At 36.0% G+C, this 20,616-nt stretch overlaps 1 protein-coding gene across 1 annotated transcript in view; it reads right to left on the bottom strand.

Moving 5' to 3' along the window:
- The window catches only part of LOC128998145 (leucine-zipper-like transcriptional regulator 1), a 64,567-nt gene that overhangs the window by 39,743 nt on the left and 4,208 nt on the right, over positions 1-20,616 (bottom strand). Inside the window, exons 2-4 of the mRNA XM_054424148.1 lie at positions 13,193-13,347; positions 6,833-7,004; positions 2,172-2,308 (exon numbers count right to left, since the gene is read on the bottom strand). Coding sequence (XP_054280123.1) covers positions 2,172-2,308; positions 6,833-7,004; positions 13,193-13,338 — 455 coding nt within the window. The 5' untranslated portion in view covers positions 13,339-13,347. The remainder of the gene's footprint in view (positions 1-2,171; positions 2,309-6,832; positions 7,005-13,192; positions 13,348-20,616) is intronic.

The raw sequence follows: 20,616 nt of genomic DNA, 5'->3' as shown, positions 1-20,616 counted from the left end.
AGAGTCACACCGACGATCACGCCGTGACCGCAAGTCATACCGATGATCACGCCGTGACCGCGAGACACAAGTTTCTATACCTGTAAATTTTTACCCATTTTTCGGTTTTTACAGATTACTGCCACAAACGGTAAAAATTGATTTTGTTTGTATTTTTTTGTAACTGCAATACTCAGGAAAAAATCCCGTCCCGTCCTGTACCGAACTAAAAATTCAATATCGTCCATCCCTACCAAATACGCCTAAAAGATAATTATGGAGGGAGTGAGATAGATAGATGCCTTTTGTACTTTTGTTACTGACTGCAGATCAGCTGTTTTTTTAGTCATAACTATTTACTAAAGGACTACTATGAAATGCGAGCACAGCAACCAAGAGCGGCAACTGAGGCGTTGTCAGCTGTCAACATTAATAGGCCTATGCTAAGCCTTCCATGGGTGTCAAAATACTTTTATTGTTGTTTATTTGCTTGTTTTATTGATGTGTCTGTCTATGCAGAAACTTGGAAATGCTGAAACATTAGAAGTGTGACCGCGACAACATGCATGACCAACAGTTGCTGTCACAACGTAATCATTGCGGTATATGTTGACGATTGCCGCATTCAATGTGAAAGAGAACCAATGGAACACCGTTTTAGATGGGCACTATCTAGCTATTAGCAGAGATTATTCAAAAATTAAAGTTTCCTGTAAGTACACAAAAATTACTTAACAACCACCAACTTTTTTCCAGTCATCAAAATTCTCGTACAATTACTACCATCCCTAACGACTTGGCATTCTGGATGGTAATAAGTAGGTTTAATATACAATTAGAAAATACAATACCAGCAAACAATATGTCACAAAATTCTTCATTGTCTTGATTTGGTAATAAAACAGAAACAGCCAAAATACTCTGACTATAGAACCAGTTCTCGCAGAATATGTTCCACTTTGAAATAACTTGCTTTAAATTCTTAAATTAAAACCTCAAACACGACCCTAAATCATTAAATTAGCTGGCTAACTGCATACAACCAACTTATCTTAACAATAATGAGTATTCAAAAGTGCCAATATTTACAGCTACAGTTTATTCAAATAAGAACCAAGAACCGATTTTGGCCAAGATCTGGTACCATCATATAATTAGTGGTTACATTATTTCAGCTTTTGAACCCCAAAACATTATAGAACGGGCTGAAATGTGGCCTGCAGAGTAGTTAAATATAACGTAGACTTACACATTTGTACCAAATTTGATCAAAATCAGGTGATTTTTACTCGAGTTATCGTGTCAAATGACACCGGGTGTCCCATAGTAGTCCCCCCCTGGTAATTTTATAACGGCTGCATATATTCAACAAGCTTCGATACACATTGTCGATACACAGCTTTGGGGGGGGGGGGGGACTATTATGGGACACCCGGTATATATATACACACGAGGCATGTTTTTTAAGTAAGTACGTTTTTAAAATAAAACAAAACCCAGTATACTTATTGTATTAATCATATTTTTATTTGAAAGCCAGTATCTTAATCTACTTTTTTTAACATAGTTTCCATCAATATTTATCAAATCGTCCCACAAGCTTTTGCATTCCTTTCTCAAAGAGTTCTGCCGCCTGACTGGATAACCATTGTATCACTGTTGTGTTGACCTCATCATCGTTGTCTAGGTGCTGCCCACCAAGATGTTGACTCTGGTTCATGTAAGACAACCATGTTTCATCGCCTGTAACAATTTGACCTAACAAATAATCACCTTTCTCCACGTAGCGCTCAAGAAAAGTCAATGCACTGCCTAGACGCTTGGTTTTGTGCAACACGGTCAATTGTTGCCAAATTTCTGGAGCAGGCTTGCCAATAGATGCACGTACATCTTAGCGCAAATTTCCAAAATGCCAATTGCAGCGCTGGAACGAAGAAATTTAAAAACGGCACTTGATTAAAAAACATGCCTTGTATATATTGAAGAAATGGTGTTTTTGGCCTTTGAGTATATAAAAACAAAAAAGTAAATCGGTTCCAGGTCCAGGTCTTACCATGGTGGAAATAGCTTAAAATTCCCTACATGACAAATTTGCTAATGTTACCAACATGGCAGGCAAATTCACTAATGTTATCTAAATGGAAAATTTGCTAATACAGTTATACCGATATGGAACCTTAGCTAAAACTTACCTTCCAACAAACTTCCACTCAATCCATTGACCTGTTTGAAATTTATACTCAAACAAGTCATTTTTGTTTGTAAGATTTGAGTTTGAATGTATATCACCAGTATAACCTCCAAAAACAAACATTGACGAGTCAAAAACCTGTAAAATAAAAACAAACTTTATTTGCTATAGTTAAAACAATTACTTACTGTACTTTGTTAAGAATGGATCATTCTCCCTCCCAAGATTCTACTGTCCAAAAAAAATGTTCCATTAATTTCTTGAACTGAGTCAAATTTTATTGAAATTCAAGCATATAATTTTTAACAAATAAATTTGTTATAATCCAACAAATAAACAAATTGAAAAAAAAATACACTTGCCGACATATTTACAATTTTGATTTTAAATGGCACCTTTGATAAAACTTGAAACTGTGTACCGGTACCTACAACACTATCAACGTATCTAATATCGAACATTTATTACAAAATTGTATACTACACAGTATAAGTTATACCAAGGATAGAACTGGACATTCCATTTTGAAGTTTAAGTTGTTGCCAGTTAACGTTGCTGAATTAAAACACAGAGTCTGCAGATGTAAATGATAATGTCGAATACACCAACCTGAAATAAACGGTATAAGCAATCTGACACATACTTTCTCCCATTAGCTTGTCAACAACCTTTATCATGGGTAAGCGAGGAGAGTAACTATGATGAATTGGTAAAATCACAAAATTGTTATTAACTTTTGAACCATAATTTTTACAGGAATGGGGGGGGGGGTTGCACTATTTTGTTTGTTATTAATTATAAGCACCATACACCATAGTTTTTTTTTTCAAAAATCCATTTTTTTTTTTTATTTATGGGAGAGTTATAAGGACCAGCACACCAATATCAATCAAAATCGGTTTTTTTCAAAAATACGATTTTCTCTCATTTTATGGGGTTTTTATGAGAAAATAGCATATTTTACAATAACAGGGTGTATACTATTTTATTAAAGTAAAATTCCAGGTTTTTTCCAGGTTTTTTCCTGGTTTTCCAAGTTTTTCCAGGTTCCCGCGTATTTGTTTGGTTCCACTTAAACTATAATCAATTTAAGACTTGCAGCCTAAGTATACAATATAAACTTACATTAAATTTGTTTCAAAGTCCAGTGAGCTAGTGTTGAAAAAGTAATAATCCATATTATGGTAATAATTCTCATTATCATCATTACTTAAGTCTACGGAAACATCGTCTCTCTCGATAGCAGCAAAATCATGAATATTATCTTCATTTTTTATGAACACATTATCAACGGCGGCTAAATCCTGAATATTTCCTGCGGTCATGTGGTCGCTTCCCATGGTGACGTAAACGTCATCACAGTCTTACGTTACCATAGAAAAATCCTGGACATCTCCCGCGGTATGTATACATTATCGCCATCTCTCGCGATCACGAAAACGTAATCATCGTCATCCACGATCGCGGCAAAATCACAAAAATCTTCCACGGCCGTGTGGACATCATCATTGACTCCCACGGTCACGTAAACGTCATCGTCATTGACTCCAATCACGGCAAAATAACGAAAATGTTCCGAGGCCGTGTAGACACCATCATTGACTCCCACGGTCACGGGAACGTCATCGTTGTCGTGCGCGATCTCGGCAAAATCATGAATGTTTCCTGCGGCAGTGTAAACATCATCGTTGATCCCTGCGGTCACGTAAACGTCATCGTCGTTGTCTGCGATCGCGGCTAAATCATGAACGTCTGCGGCCGTGTAGACAAAATCATCGTCGTCTTTCGCGGTCACGGCAAATCACGAATATCTTCTGCGGCCGTGTGGACATCATCTAGCCTCCCGCAGTCACGGAAATGTCATCGTCGTCATTGTCCGCGATCTCGGTAAAATCATGAATATTTCCCGCGGCCGTGTCTACATCATCGTCGTCTCCCGCGGTCACGGAAACGTCATCGTCGTCTCCCGCGGTCACGGAAACGTCATCGTCGTAGGTCGCAATCGCGGCAAAATCATGAGTATTTCACGCGGCCGTGTAGAAATCATCATCGTCTCCTTTCGCGGTCACGGCAAATCATGAAAATCTTCCACGGCCGTGTAGACATCATCATTGACTCCAGCGGTTAGGGAAACGTAATCGTCGAAGTACTCGATCGCGGTAAAATCATGAATATTTACCGCAGCCATGTAAACATCATCGTCGTCTCCCGCGGTCACGGAAACGTCATCGTCGTCTCCCGTGGTCACGAAAACGTCATCGTCGTCGCCCGCAACCGCGGCAAGACGCATTTTATGACTACAATCTTCTACCGGGGCTAAAATAAAAATCCCGGATTCGGTCCAAAAATCCCGGCTTTTCCCATGTCCCTTCAAATTCAAGGTTATTATCCGGTTCTCCCGGTTTTCCCGGTTGGTATACACCTTGAATAACTTTTGAACCATAATTTGTACAGTAATGGGAGTTAACTTATATCATTTTGTTCAGAATTTAAAGGGCTACAACATATTAATCTTTATCAAAATTGTTTGGGCCATTTTTGAGAAAATCCAATTTTTCCGTTATTTTATGGGTTTTTATGGGAAAATCACCATTACAAATCAAAATTTCAAAAAAATAAAAAAAAGGGCTGGAGATACCATGGATTAGTACCTACATACCAAATTTAATCAAAATCAAACCACAGGTGGTCTGTAGCTTTGTACACATCCACACATACAGACATACACAAAGAGACATCACTTCGAAAACCCTCTTTTTTGGGTACAGTGGAACCCAAACGGATACATCCACAAAAACTCAAAAATGTTGATGAAAACAATACTTTCTCCATATACTATGTATAGGGGGAGAAAGTAAATCAATCAATCAATCAAAAACAGTGTATTGTAAGCTATAGTTACTTGAATGCCCATTACAGTAACAAAAAACTAAGGAAGCTAATTGAATAGTATTTTGTAGCACTTGTATAATAGTGGTACTGTAAAACCCTCAACTAGGACATGGTTTTCAACGGTGGTACTATAAAATCCTTAATTAGGACGTGGTTTTAAATAGTGGTACTGTAAAGTCGTTAATTGGGACGAAGAGAAAAATTTCAGCAAATAATATTTTGTATTTTAAATATCTGTTTTAAAATGAGACCTGGGAATTTTATGACAATATAAAGAAAGTGGGCAGACTTTTATTTTGAAGAACTACTGTTGTGTTTATATAACGTAACCTTTCCTCTAGTTTAAATTAAAAGTGAGCAGGTTGAAATGCCATAAAAAAAGTGGTACACTCCTGAGCTGGAATGGCTGAAAAACTATAATCTTTGGAACATCTGTGTTCAGACACTTGACACACTGATGATAGTTTGTTGCTAATAATGCAAATCACTTACACAAGCAAAAAGTTGACAAATGAAAAATATTATGAACACCCCCAAAAAAGGCAAGGCAGCAGGCAAGACACACTAAGGCAAGCCGGGTTCCCAACGACTTCAATGATTTCTTTTTGGCATCGGTTGAAGAGGTCTGTGCTAATGTGAAATCATCAGTGGAGACTCCTTGCAGTTTTTTGAGAATGTTGGTGTTGAAAATCCAAAATGTATTTTTTTCCAAAGTGATGTGCCAAGAAGGGAGCCAGGTTATAGCATCTTTAAATAGGTCCTACACCAAAGATGTCTATTGGTTTATCTAGTAATATGCTAAAACACATATCTGAGGTTATTTTGACTTCTTTGACTTTCTGTCTCAACCAATGTACCATGGAGGATACTTTTCCATCTTGTCTCAAGCTCTCTCTAGTTGTTCCAATTATTAAAAAGGGCTCGCTTGAGGAACTTAGCAGTTATCAGCCTATTTCATGTATTCCTGTATTGGGAAAGGTTTTTTTAAAAGCTCTTGAAAGAGCAACTGTAGGGCCTATATTCTTTTTTTGAAATAACAACCTGTTTCCATTCTATGAGGAACAACAAGGCTTTACTGCAAGAATTAATTTTATTGAATCAATTATAGACAGTGTAGATCGAAAAGACCATGTAATTGGAATACTACTCGATCTCCCCAAAGCGTTTGATAGTGTATCACATGATACTCAATCAGCTTAAGATGTTGCATATTCAAAGCAAAGAATTAAACTGGATCACTTCATACCTTAATAACAGATATCAGTGTGTTGAATTATGTAATACAGTTAATCATTAAAATAGTAGATTTAAGTATTTTTTTAAAAATCTTAGGACGCTAGGCACAAGCCCAGAATTGCTTTTCACATTACTTCAGGCTAGACCTAGGGGTTACGGCATTATCACTCAGATAAAATCCATTGGTGATTTGGTGGGATTAGAACCCAGGACCAAAAATTTAAGTACATTAGGCATATTTACTATAAAATAATAACAAGCCTTTGTAAACATATTGGTCCACTCAATGCATATTGTTTGTATACATAATCGAGATCCGAGTAATCAATGTTATTTCTTTTGATGATGTCCATTGCTAATTTGAAATTTGCTGAACGACTGAATAGATACCTTATTAATGTTCTTTTCAAATAGAAAATTGGCTACAGCTGGTCCATATAGATGGGATATCTACTTCAGTATACAAAAGTTAACTACGGTAGCCTTGTCCGTCTACTACACAACAACACGACCATCCAATAACAGAATACTTACAACTGCTGAGTGATGATAACGGGGTGCAGGAGGTGCTCCGGTAGCAAACGCTCGGCCCCAAGATTTCTCTTTGACGTCAAAACGCAGTAAGTCATTCAACATGGTTTTCCCATTATCTCCACCAAACACGTAGATTGCTTCCTTGTATGCTACTACCGTATGCTTGCTTCGTCTGTATAAGAAATAAATTAGGGCTTAGTGACAAATCACTCATCAAAGGACTACCCCAATTTACAATTGGTATATCAGACCTTCTCACAGTCAACTCTAATAGGAATAATATCTAGAGTACGCAGAGACAAATTAAAATGCTTTGTAAGAATTCTCGATTGCATTGCTAGAAACTAGAAACAGCTTGTAGCAAGCAGTCAGCCACAATGCTTATTTTTAACACTACATTTTTATGTTCAATGTTCAATGCTAGATATATTCAACAAGTCAAATGTTGACTAACAAGAAACACTGTAGTAAAATATGATTCTAAAGAGGTAAGCACCTTTTATCAGCTTGGTGGTCAATTGGGTGTTTTCTAAATTGTGATTTTGCTCTCTTGATTGGTCATTAAAATCTATGATAGTGTAAAGAAAGGTCTACCACAACCCTCTAGGAATTGTGATGAGGAAAAATTCTATTTGTCCACTGTGGATCACTGGATTGACTTTTACTTAGTAATTTACTTACTCTTAAATAAGATTTTGATCAGACATTACACTTTGACCTGCTAAATCACTTGCTCAAATAAAATGTATTCTTAACTTAACTTAACTGTACCTATTCTTAAGTTAACTTTACTTAACAGTAGTAGAGGTTGAAAATGTTTTAACTACGGTTGATTCTAAAATTGTTTATTATTTTAGTCTGTTTTTTATATATTTTATAATGAGATTTAATCATATATAATTTAATTTAAGTAATGATTTATAGTATTTTAGAGGAATGATTGGATGTAGGCCTACATGCATTATATTGGCTTTTTATTCTTCTGACTTTAATTTAAAATTTAATTTGACTTTTAATTCAAACACTGTCCACCCTCAAAAAATTCAGTTTTATAGACACATTTCTAACGGAGGGTAGGAAAGCTGGGCTGATGACCTGTGGTCAGGTCTTGCAAGCTGGGCTGATGACCTGTGGTCAGGTCTTGCAAGCTGGACTGATGACCTGTGGTCAGGTCTTGCAAGCTGGGCTGATGACCTGTGGTCAGGTCTTGCAAGCTGGACTGATGACCTGTGGCCAGGTCTTGCAAGCTGGGCTGATGACCTGTGGTCAGGTCTTGCAAGCTGGGCTGATGACCTGTGGTCAGGTCTTGCAAGCTGGGCTGATGACCTGTGGTCAGGTCTTGCAAGCTGGGTTGATGACCTGTGGTCAGGTCTTGCAGGCTGGGCTGATGACCTGTGGTCAGGTCTCGTAAGCTGGGCTGATGACCTGTGGTCAGGTCTTGTAAGCTGGGCTGATGACCTGTGGTCAGGTCTTGCAAGCTGGGCTGATGACCTGTGGTCAGGTCTAGTAAGCTGGGCTGATGACCTGTGGTCAGGTCTTGCAAGCTGGGCTGATGACCTGTGGTCAGGTCTTGCAAGCTGGGCTGATGACCTGTGGTCAGGTCTTGCAAGCTGGACTGATGACCTGTGGTCAGGTCTTGCAAGCTGGGCTGATGACCTGTGGTCAGGTCTTGCAAGCTGGACTGATGACCTGTGGTCAGGTCTTGCAAGCTGGGCTGATGACCTGTGGTCAGGTCTTGCAAGCTGGGCTGATGACCTGTGGTCAGGTCTTGCAAGCTGGGCTGATGACCTGTGGTCAGGTCTTGCAAGCTGGGTTGATGACCTGTGGTCAGGTCTTGCAGGCTGGGCTGATGACCTGTGGTCAGGTCTTGCAAGCTGGGCTGATGACCTGTGGTCAGGTCTTGCAAGCTGGGCTGATGACCTGTGGTCAGGTCTCGTAAGCTGGGCTGATGACCTGTGGTCAGGTCTTGTAAGCTGGGCTGATGACCTGTGGTCAGGTCTTGCAAGCTGGGCTGATGACCTGTGGTCAGGTCTAGTAAGCTGGGCTGATGACCTGTGGTCAGGTCTTGCAAGCTGGGCTGATGACCTGTGGTCAGGTCTTGCAAGCTGGGCTGATGACCTGTGCTCAGGTCTTGCAAGCTGGGAAGCGAACTGGAGTTGTTTATGTAAACATTGAGGCCTTTGCACTCAGTAGGCTTTTGACTTTGACTTTGACTAGGCTGTCAAGCTCAATAAGTAGACCACCTGAGGTAGGGAAAGGGGTCAGTCGGCCGGGGCAGGGTGCCTAGAGGTGTGTTGGGTGAGTACTGGTTACTTTGTCTTAAGGATAGTCCTTTGCAGCAAGTTGGCAAGGGGAAATTTTGTTATAGGAGTTTAGAGTTGAAGGGGGGATTGTTGGGTTCTTAGATTTTAATGAAGGTAATTTTAATTGGATCAGATTATTAATTGTTAATACTGTTTATGAGAGTAAATTCATTTGGGGGATATTATACAGTAGTCAGAGTTTGAGCTGCCTTCAGGACATTTTCTACTAGCCATTCTCAAAGCGAGTTAGTGTATCACTATTATTAATTAATTTCATTTGAATAGTAAAAGGTCAGTTCTTTGCCAACATTGCCGTCTTACTCAACAGTTAACCAACTCCTGTCTAACATAAATATAGACCAGGATTTTGTTAAAGCTAAGCTCCCATGTGTTTATGAAAGTTATCCTAAGGATAGTTAAGAAGGTGTCTTGCATATCACAGATATACAGGGTGTCCATAAAAAACTATTCAGGACTTTGGGAAATGAATCCTCATACTAAAAGGAAGAAAAATCAAATTTGAAGGTATAGCCTATCTGAAAATGCATATATCTGTATATACGTATATATTTAGATTTAATAACTGAAAATTTCCAAGCATCATCTTTGTATGCCTAATGATAAAGACAAATCTTGGATCCAAACTTAAATCTCTAAAGAGTTCCTGAAAAGGGCCAATTAAATCACAGCCAGGAGATTGGAAGGAACATGAACTTGATGACTTTCAACTACAGAATTAAGGTTTATCAACTGCTGCCTAGTAGCGTTTTAGGAGTTTGGCCTTTGGGGGAAGGTTGAGTATATGGGCGTGTAGCACCGGGTATTTATGCACAGCATTCTGAAAACATTGTCCACACCTGACCAACAAGTGTCCTTGGACACCGAACCACACTTCTCCGAAATCAAATCACAGCTCTTACTATTCAGATCCTTTCTTGTCTTGATAGTCAAGACTTATTCGGCCTCACAAAACAATTGTGGCCAAGTGTGTTTATAATATCTGTAGCCTTTATTTGTATTACTGATATATATAGTTCAAATTGCAAATTAAAAAAATGCTTGTTATTTTAAGAGGTCGGTGGCCTCTTTTAACCTTGCATTTGCCCGTCCAAATAGGCTATGGACCTGTGTATGTAACGTATACAGCAAATCAACAGTATAACGTGAACTAATGATAAAAAGTAGTGGTAAGTACCAGGATCTGAACCTACAACATTGCAGCTTTGGGCCCTGTAATGTATCATGTTAAATATGTCAGTTGTATAGATCTTGGTGTTTACTATATTCATGAGGCTGTGGTCACCACTACTACTATAGTAACTAATGTAACTAACAGAATAAATCCTTATATGTTGAACCATCACAAGATGCACTTGTAATTATTTTACTTACCATGTTCAAGGTGATAATGTAAGGTATGTAAAGGAAATATACAATCATGTAGCCTATAAAAGAAATAGGCATACATGATAGGCCCCACGTCTGCGCAGGGGCGGACTGGGTACTCTATTAGGGCGTAAACCTTGACCAGCCCGAAGGCGCCAACCGGGGGGTCTGGGGGGTATGGAACATTTTTTAAAAATTATACCTGTAAACTCACATTTTTAGGCAATCTAGAGGCATTAACAGTGGAAAATCAGAAATCTGATAACTGACACTATTGATTAATGTTTGGTTTACCAAATTTAGACTATTTACCCACACGACTTGGTGCTATTCTGACAGTAAATATCCTAACAAAAATAAAAATACAAATGATTTTCTTAGGTTCTTTCGTATTATATTATTTGTGTATTTTCTTTGTTTTCCCTTGCATGGCTTGGCTGCATGCATACAATATAAATAATCATTTGCTTCCTGTTTACAGCCTGAACTTGCAACTGTTGTATTTTTTGGCACTGTAAATAGCAGAAGTTATATATTTTAGATTTCTATGAAATTATTGTAACACAAACAATACGCTTTCACTGTGAACAAAACCAACTTTTTAGCATTACATTAAGTCAAAACTGTAACCCTAAAGTAGGCCTACCTAACCTATTTCTACAAACGAAATAGCCTAGAGAGAACTACGAAGGTATTTTAGACTGGGTAGAAGGTAAAATTAGTGCCATAGTGCATATTGAAATAATTAATTAATAGGCTGTAGCCACATATTAAAATACTGTTTACTGTTTAACCTTTACTGTGTAATGGTTAAGTTAACAAATACACTGTCACTAAATCTATTTAAATTTTCTAAAAGTAGTGATTCTACAATACTGCTTTCGTTCATGTTTCCTGTGTAGGTAAAGAATATAAAAATAAATTGAAGCTTTCGACACAGAGACACAAATTAGACACTCACTAAAGAGAGTCACATTTTAATTGGCACTGGCAGCTCATACTATTTATTTATTTATTACATGCACGGCAAACGCCATTTTACAAGAGAGTTGAGTTGATATTGATAAAAATTAAATGTGACTTAAAGTGAAATAGTTATAGTGTGAGCAATAATTAAATATTATAACAAATATGAATAATATTAAATTATCTTTACTAGTTGTTTACCACAGACCAGACGACATCGTGACACCGACCGATGTCTGATGCAGTCGCAGTCACGAATACTAGAAAAATACCGGTATGGATCACAAACATAAACAAATGATGTCGTTGGCCCGAATCCTATACTGAGCATTGAACATATGATTTGGCAGTTCCATTTAAGCAATGTTAAATAATGTTTATTTTCGGGCCAAAAACGTCATTTGTTTATGTTTATGATCCATACCGGTATTTTTCTAGTACTCGTGGTCGCAGTGCAGTTTTTTCGGGTTGGGCGTAAAATAACGCGGGAAGAGGACAGCTGTTTTTAAGTAGCTCAGACCACAGAGTAAAGTAAGTGCCTTCCACTCGGAGTAGGCCTACACGTACGAGAGAGAAGAGCTGCTTTGCTCTCGCTTGTCGACAGTGTCTATTCAGGTCTCACACCCGACTTTATGTTTTGCTATTCACTGCTGAAACTTTTACTCTAAGTTTTTCCTCTTGCTTTCTAAAAAATACATCTCGTCTCATTTTTTAAAATTTTTTTATGAATTTTTCCTTTAACGAGGGCGCAAATATTGGAATGTTGAGAAGGCGCATCGGCCCACTGGCCGGTGGGCCGGCGGGCCAGTCCGCCCCTGCGTCTGCGGCACGACAGACTGAGCCACTAACTAACCTAACTTGTGTATGAATCACTACAATATTTTTATCAAGAAAATTTAGAAAATACTTGATTAAACAATTAATTACTATATAGTTTAGATTTTGTACCATAAAAACATGACGAATGATAAAAGAAAATTTATTTTTAATACGTATTGGATACTTTTTAATGTACTAATATTAGGTTGAAACAAAAACAATCTACACACACGAGCCAATTGATAATTGATAGAAGCTGCATGCATGTACATGTATGTGGACATTGAACATGTATGTGCAATGTCGAGTACAAGAAGTAAACAATAATTGGCTTAGTAGTAGACAATAGACCGCTTACTGCCACGCTTTCAAGTCGAAACGTGGTTTAGAATTGAGCTGTTTCTGCCAACGTTAGTGACTGAATCTTTTCCATGGGCTGTTTGTTTATTATTTATTGAAAGAGTTATAGCAGCTCCTTGTCATCTTAAAATGTTCAAAACGATTTCTAAATTGTCTGTAAAGCTTAAAACAAATACTTAGAATTAAAAAAATATATATATTTTATGTAGACTAAAAATGAAACAAAATGAAAATCCTTTTAATTTACTGACAAAGTTACATGATATTGGGACTAGGAAACATGTTTTGACATTTTTTAATAGGCCTATTCTGTTTTTTGAGGTAAATACTCTTAAATCGGTCACAGCTGGTGTCCATAGAAGGACAATGTAATAATTATTTCTTTGAGCCACTTTGAGGAATAATGCATTACTCGAAGCAAATAAATCAATAATTCAAAATTAACGATTTGTGAATGGTTTGGTAAAAGTAATTTAAGTAATTACTGTTTAAGTAATTTAAATTGAATGTAACCAAAACTTTTTACCTAGCTCCAACAAACTCATCACACTCGGGCATACGCTTCCATCTGTGAACCGTTTCGAATGGTCCAAAATCTAGAGTCAAGCATTCTGTGTTGTCTTGCCATGAATGATCAAAATCCACATTCAACGACTCAGCCGTCGATGCCATTGCTTATCACTGAAACAAACAAGAATAGATTGTGTTAGAAGGATTTTTTATTTAATTGAGATCGGGTCTTATGCAAATTTTGTGGTTAAAAATATCTTAGCCAAACTTACCAAGTTTATTTTGACAGACTGATATCAAGAGAGTTTTTAAGTAAATAAATCCCAATTCAATAATGATTGTACAATTAAAACTAATTACAAATTTTTTAATTCGGTTTATATGGATTGTCATGATGGTTTCGAAGGAAAAACTTTCAAAAGTAATTTTATGGTTTTTACAACAGGAAGAAAACAAATTGAACGGTCTGTGATTAAATTTCAAAATAATAAATTGGAAGAAATCGTTGCAACAAAGTTTTTAGGGATTAATTGTAGACCAAAATCTTTCAAGGAATTCAAGCATGTTGACCAGGTATTCAGCAACATGACTTCTGGTATCCATACTATTAATAGAATGTCAAAATTCTGCTCAGTAGAAACATTAAAGATTCTTTATTTTGCTTTTATCGAATCATCAATATCATTTGGCATAAGTAGCCTATTTATGGCTGGATCTCTAAGCAAAATTTAGATAGAATTCTTACCGAACTCTTCAAAAAAGAGCAATCAGAATTATGTTAAATTTAGAATGAGATAGGTACTTCTGCTCGTCAATATTTTTCAAAAATGGGAATAATGACTGTGTATAGTATTTATGTTTTTCAAACAATTTTACACACAAAAAAAACTACCTAATGCTAATTTGGTCCCAAGACTTGGTGATAGTCATAATTATTTTACCCGGAACAGAAATGAAATTGCTGTCAGTGTCCATGATTTGGAGCTCTTTAACAAAAAAACACCTGTGCAGGGAAAAGGTTTTTGGACAAACTCCCAGCTCAGGTGAGGAATATTGATAACATTTCCAAATTTAAAAATAAACTTAAAAATTTGTTAACTGATAACACTTTATGATTTTGATGAATTGTAGGTTAGTAGGATTTAGTTTTAAGCCTAGTGATACCATTCAATGTATGCGACTGTATACCATATGAATAAAGATCTTTTTTTTCATTTCATTTAATGAAAAACAGAGTTTGTACTTTGATGAACACTTGCAAATAAAGACCTTATTTATTTATTTACAAACCTAAAATCATCCATAAAATATTTTGGAAATTTGGTTTATTATTTAATAGGTTAGCAAAAGAGTTTTGATTGGTCTCAGGTCACATAGCTTTAATAACTTAGAATGAATGTAGAAAGGGGTGATGCACTCACTGCGTCTTAGATCATAAATAAAATAATCTTAAGCAGATAATTAATTATTAATTAATTAATTATTAATTAATTCATATTAATTAATAATTAATTATTAATTAATTCATATTAATTAATAATTAATTAATAATTAATTAATTAATATTAATTAATAATTAATTAATTTTAATTAATAATTAAATTATCTTAAGCAGTAGTTCTGAGCGCGTTGGAGAACATCAGCGAGTATAATATAATGAGAAAGAGTGTGCCATGTTGGCGACATTTAAGTACGCTGATGACGACAAAAAAATGTTTCAAACACTTTAATTACAAAGTATGTTTTAATATTTTTTCTTAACGTTATCAACGTATTACCAGATAACAGCTGATCCATAAGTATTCAAGTACAGGTATCAAGTATCAAGAGGAGAGTAAGAAGAAAGAAGTAGTAAACAACAAACCGCCATTTAGGCCTACATGAACGGGATGGAAATATACTTACGTAGTGGCTAACTTGATCTATACGAATAAAGAGACTGAAGGAAAATATGTTTATAACAATAGCCCACAACGCACACATGATAGATCACAAAACAGAAGAATATTTTAACCTAGTCCTATTTAACTTATCTTGTTGGTGTTAAAAAAAATTAGGCCTAACACTAACTTACCCAAACAAATAAAAAAACCTGAACTGTTATAATAATTAGAATAACTTAGGTCTACTTACTCCTCGAAATAGAGAATAATAAAACGAGAGAAGATTGAAAATTACAATTTGGCTGTAGCAATTGTAAAAATGAAATAATCCCATCATAACATGCTTAATTTTTCCAATAACTTAGACTTAGCGTAGGTGTTTGCCCTGAAGTTATTCTGAATTAAATTTGGGTGCACTAAGATAGGCCTATCAAAATATCCTGTTGAAATAGGCCTGGCCTCTGGATCATTGAAATACATTAGGCCTACGTGATTGATGAACTGAGGGATTTAACTTAATTAGTTGGGCCTATATTATAGCCAACTATAGCCTATAGTTGGGCCTAATCGGCTGCTGCAGAATTTGTCCACACTGCCTTGAACAAGTTGGATAGTGGTTGTAAAGTGGCTGGGGTGTGTTTGGATCTCTCTAAAGCCAAACACAGGGTCAACCATGCAATCCTTGTCAATAGGTTAGTTGAGATTGGCCTCCCTTCTTGGCTGACATTGTTGATTAGCAGCTTTTTAAACAATCGTATTCAGTATACCGAGATTTTTTATGACAATGGTTGGTCATTGGACAATGTCATGTCAGAACTAAAACATGTTGTTTCAGGAGTCCCACAAGGGTCCATTTTGGGCCCTTATCTGTATAATATCTATGTTAGTAATTTTCCTGCTATCAATAACGTTGAAATTAGTATGTATGCTGACGACACGTCAGGTGTATGCTGGGCTCATAGTCCAGTGCAATTAGCATTTGGGTAAGGAAATTAAAAAAAAAAGTTGAAACCTGTTGGAAATCATTTATTAAGGTCTCCTGAACCCACAGAAGAAAGTCCCAGAAAATCCCATGGGGACTTTTCCGCCATTTTGAAAAATAAGTCGGCCATGTTGGATTTATGCAAGCCTTTACGGAAATGGGTGTTACTAGTAAACTAATTGACTTAAAAACCTCCTGTTTGCATAAAAATGTCTTGTAAACTCCAGGCTAGATATTAAATATAAAAATACCCCCGCCCCAGCAAACCTGCAGACTAAGCGAATTTCCATTTGCCTGAATTTATTTTAAATGAAATCTATTTAAATAACATTAGGTTTAACGAGTACCTAAGTTTGATATTACAGGTAGGCCTAGCCTAATAAAATGTGTTTTTAGTAAAATATTAGTAGATTAATATAAAATAGATAAATTTTCCATGGTTAATCAATAAATTTCCATAAACAAGCAAACTACTACATTTTATAATATTCTCCGTAAGAATAACATAGGCAATTTTAAATTTGCAGTTTTTTAAATTTTCTCCATAACCATTAACCGTACAAAAACATTTTGATATACTAAATTATTTGTTTTTTAAGCTCTTTAATAAAGTCTAGAGAGAAATTGGGAAATTTTTAGTTTTGAGGGTCAAAAATGAGAAAAATGAGGATGATTTAGTAATATGGAAAGTAAATAAAGATACGTCTTATAACACTTGAAACATATATTTACGCTTATACTGTTACTCACAAGACGGTAAATATACAAAAGATGGTAAGTGGTGATCGATTTCGATTGGACACTCCAATCATCATCAGACCCAATAGGCGAAATTGGATTTATTAATACCAACATTTCAAAAAGAGTTCCCTGCTAACCCCACTGACAAATCAAGATTTATTGCACTATTAACTGTACACCTCACAAACGTGGGATGCCAGGTTTCACAAGCTACATCTAACGCAGACACTCTCATTGTTTCAACAGCTCTGCATATTTCCCCAACCAAGACTTTGGTACAAGAAAGAGACCTTCTTGTGTTGTTGATTACTCACTCGATGCAACGTATTCATGTTATTCCTGCCAAAGGAAACAAACCTCACCGCATTTTTAATATTAGGAAACTGCAAGAAGGTTTAGGTGAGTTACAATATTTGCTTTTCCTGCTACACGCATTCACGCAGGTTGCATTGCGGTACAACCTATGCCATATTCATTAAAGGAAAGAAAGCAGCCTAGAAGAAGCTCCGAAACGATGCAGGACTTCGGGAATCCGATCCGTCAGTATAGCCTATTCAATGAAGATAAATCTCCTCAAGATTGCAGCAGCTGGGGAGTAATTCTTTCTTAAAATATATGGTGTTAGTAGAGAAATAACTGACCTTAACATTGCAAGGCACCGCATGTACATAAGAACAATAGCAAAGCAGAGACTTAGTGCAAATTTCAACCTTGCCTCTATTCCCCAACCAAAGCAGCAGCCCTTCAATACACCCTGAGGGCTTATCATCAAATTCAGCAGTGGAAAGGTGTTAATCTCCCAGCTACGGACTGGGGCTGGAAGCTAAGTGCTAGTCAGGGTCTAATACCTGTAACAACTCTTCAACAACCTGCTCATCAAAATCTACTTAATCTTATATTCTGCAACTGCAAAGGCGATTGCGAGAAGTATTGATTGTGCCGAAGAAGCTCCTTATCTTATTCTCATATGTGCGGACTCTGTGCAGGATTTGGGTGCGGTAATACACTACCAGTTACTGAAGATAAACTTGACGACCTGGGGCCCATTTCATAATAAAGTACAAACTAATATTATTAGTAAATCAGCTGATCGCCCAATGCAAATCTTATGGAAATTGCAAGTTACAAGTTGTAACTTGTAACTTGTAGTTTATTATGAAATGGGCCCCTGATGTTAATCTAGTGGTAATATTAACTAGTGAATGATCCAGTCTACTATATCCACAACGTTTAAACAAAACTTTGGAGCTTTAAGGGAAATGTGGTGAAAACTGCTAGGCCGTCGAGCGTCTGAGCGAAAATGTAACGAACGCTTCTATTGGTTCTTGAGTAGGATGGTTAAAATATTTAGGTAAACCCTTTTAGTGTATTTTAAAGAACATTTTATTCCCTACAATTAATTTGTATTAACAGTTTTCCTTATAACAGCAAACCAAAAGGATACTTGGTGAAAAATGCTAATTATTAGTTACAGTATGTCAAAATAAATAAGGTTTAAATTAGTAAATAAATGTATAAAAAATAAAGTAACATATTTTTGTGAATTTCCCTATGGGGAAGTAGCCTTGAGTAATTTTTGTTTGATTTTGACATAATATTGTCTGAAGGTGTAAAGCGGGATAAAATTGAATGATTTCGCGAACCATTATGATCGGACTATGGGAACAGGGTTTTACGAGGGGGTTTTATGGGATAGAAATTTTTTTCAAATTTTGACCCTCAAAACACATAATTTCCTAATTTCTCTTTAAGACATTTAAATAGCTTACAAAAAAAAAAAACAATTCAGTATCCCAAATTGTTTTTGTACGGTTAATGGTTATGGAGAAAATTTAAAAAACTGCAAATTTAAAATTGCCTATGTTATTCTTACGGAGAATATTATAAAATGTAGTAGTTTGCTTGTTTATGGAAATTTATTGATTAACCATGGAAAATTTATCTATTTTATATTAATCTACTAATATTTTACTAAAAACACATTTTATTAGGCTAGGCCTACCTGTAATATCAAACTTAGGTACTCGTTAAACCTAATGTTATTTAAATAGATTTCATTTAAAATAAATTCAGGCAAATGGAAATTCGCTTAGTCTGCAGGTTTGCTGGGGCGGGGGTATTTTTATATTTAATATCTAGCCTGGAGTTTACAAGACATTTTTATGCAAACAGGAGGTTTTTAAGTCAATTAGTTTACTAGTAACACCCATTTCCGTAAAGGCTTGCATAAATCCAACATGGCCGACTTATTTTTCAAAATGGCGGAAAAGTCCCCATGGGATTTTCTGGGACTTTCTTCTGTGGGTTCAGGAGACCTTAATAAATGATTTCCAACAGGTTTCAACTTTTTTTTTTTTAATTTCCCAAATTTTGCCATTTTGGAGCTAATTGCACTGGACTATCAGTCTTTTGATGAACTCAAGCAGGGCACGGCCGAATTTGTACATAAAGCCAGCTCATATTTTGAAAATATTAATTTCAAAGTCAACCTTGATAAGACAGAAATTGTAGTTTTCGGATTGAGTAGTACGGGCATTCCTCTGATAGATTTAGTTAAGGATGATGTGATCTTTGAAAGTAAAGAGTGCTGTAAGTTTTTGGGACTATAGATAGATCAGACCTTAACTTTTAAGAATCATATATCTCATGTAAGATCTAGACTTTTAAGTGGAATCAGCCTCCTCAGAAGAATATCTTTTTATTTAGATACCTAGATACGTTAAAAAGAATTTATTTTGGTTCATTGATTTTGGATATCAATTTTTGTTCTCCAGAAAAGAGCAATCAGACTGATAGCCAAAGTATGGTACAAAAGGTCTTGTAAAGATATTTTTGTTAATTTATATCTCCTCACTTTGTATGGACTATACATTTATCAATTGACTATGTTTGTGAAAAATGATGTAAAGCACACAAATAAAAATAGTCAAATCCACAGGTACGACACAAGACGAAAGGATGATTTTCACCGTGTGAGGAGGAATTTAAACAAACTGGCCGAAGTCCTTTTGTGATGGGGTCAATTTATTTCAACCTCCTACCAAACAATATAAAGGAATTAGAAGGCACTAAATTCAAAATTGCTTTGAAGAATTGGCTAGTTAAAAAAAAACCGTATTCATCAAAAGTTTCAGATTCATAACAATTTGGAAAAACTACATTTTGAGTGATCTAAGTTGAGCCCAGGTTTGTACACCAAGAGGTAATATTGTTTATATACATTGAAATTGTATTCTTTTTTCTGTATGACTTTTATTTTGACATTGGTGACTTTTGTCTATGCATTGTATACAGGGTGTTTTTTTAAAAACTTGCATCTTTATTTATGTAAAAACCGCAATAGATAGAAATATGCAGTTTGCGGGAATCATCTATTGACGTAGGGGGACCAATTGTTTTGAATTCAACGTTACATTCACATTCCCCCCCTTTCCCCCCCTGCCACCAACTTATTTTTTTTAAATAGCAAGGTACCCCTTGTGACATATCAAATAAAAGAGCATAAAAAAAGAAAATGTTTGATGAAAAAAAATTGAAAATCGGTTCATAAATTTGTGAGATATTCCCCCCCTCACCCCTCCCGGAACTTAATTTCTTTTTAATAGCAAAGTACCCCTTGTGACATATCAAATGAAAGAGCATGAAAAAAGAAAATTTTTGGTGAAAAAAAAATTAAAATCGGCTCATGAATTTGTGAGATAATCACCCCCCTTTTCCCCTACCCATAACTTGTTTTTTAATAGCAAGGTACCCGCCCTTGTGACATATCAAATGAAAAATAAATTTCGCCAAAATTTTTCTTTTTTCATGCTCTTTCATTTGATATGTCACAAG

The sequence above is a fragment of the Macrosteles quadrilineatus genome, unplaced genomic scaffold, assembly GCF_028750875.1.
Source record: "Macrosteles quadrilineatus isolate MER2022 unplaced genomic scaffold, UCM_ALF_1.0 Scaffold_7__1_contigs__length_78375512, whole genome shotgun sequence".
Classification (NCBI taxonomy): domain Eukaryota; kingdom Metazoa; phylum Arthropoda; class Insecta; order Hemiptera; family Cicadellidae; genus Macrosteles; species Macrosteles quadrilineatus.
Note: the sequence above shows the minus strand (reverse complement) of the source record. Positions and strands in the feature narration are given on the sequence as shown.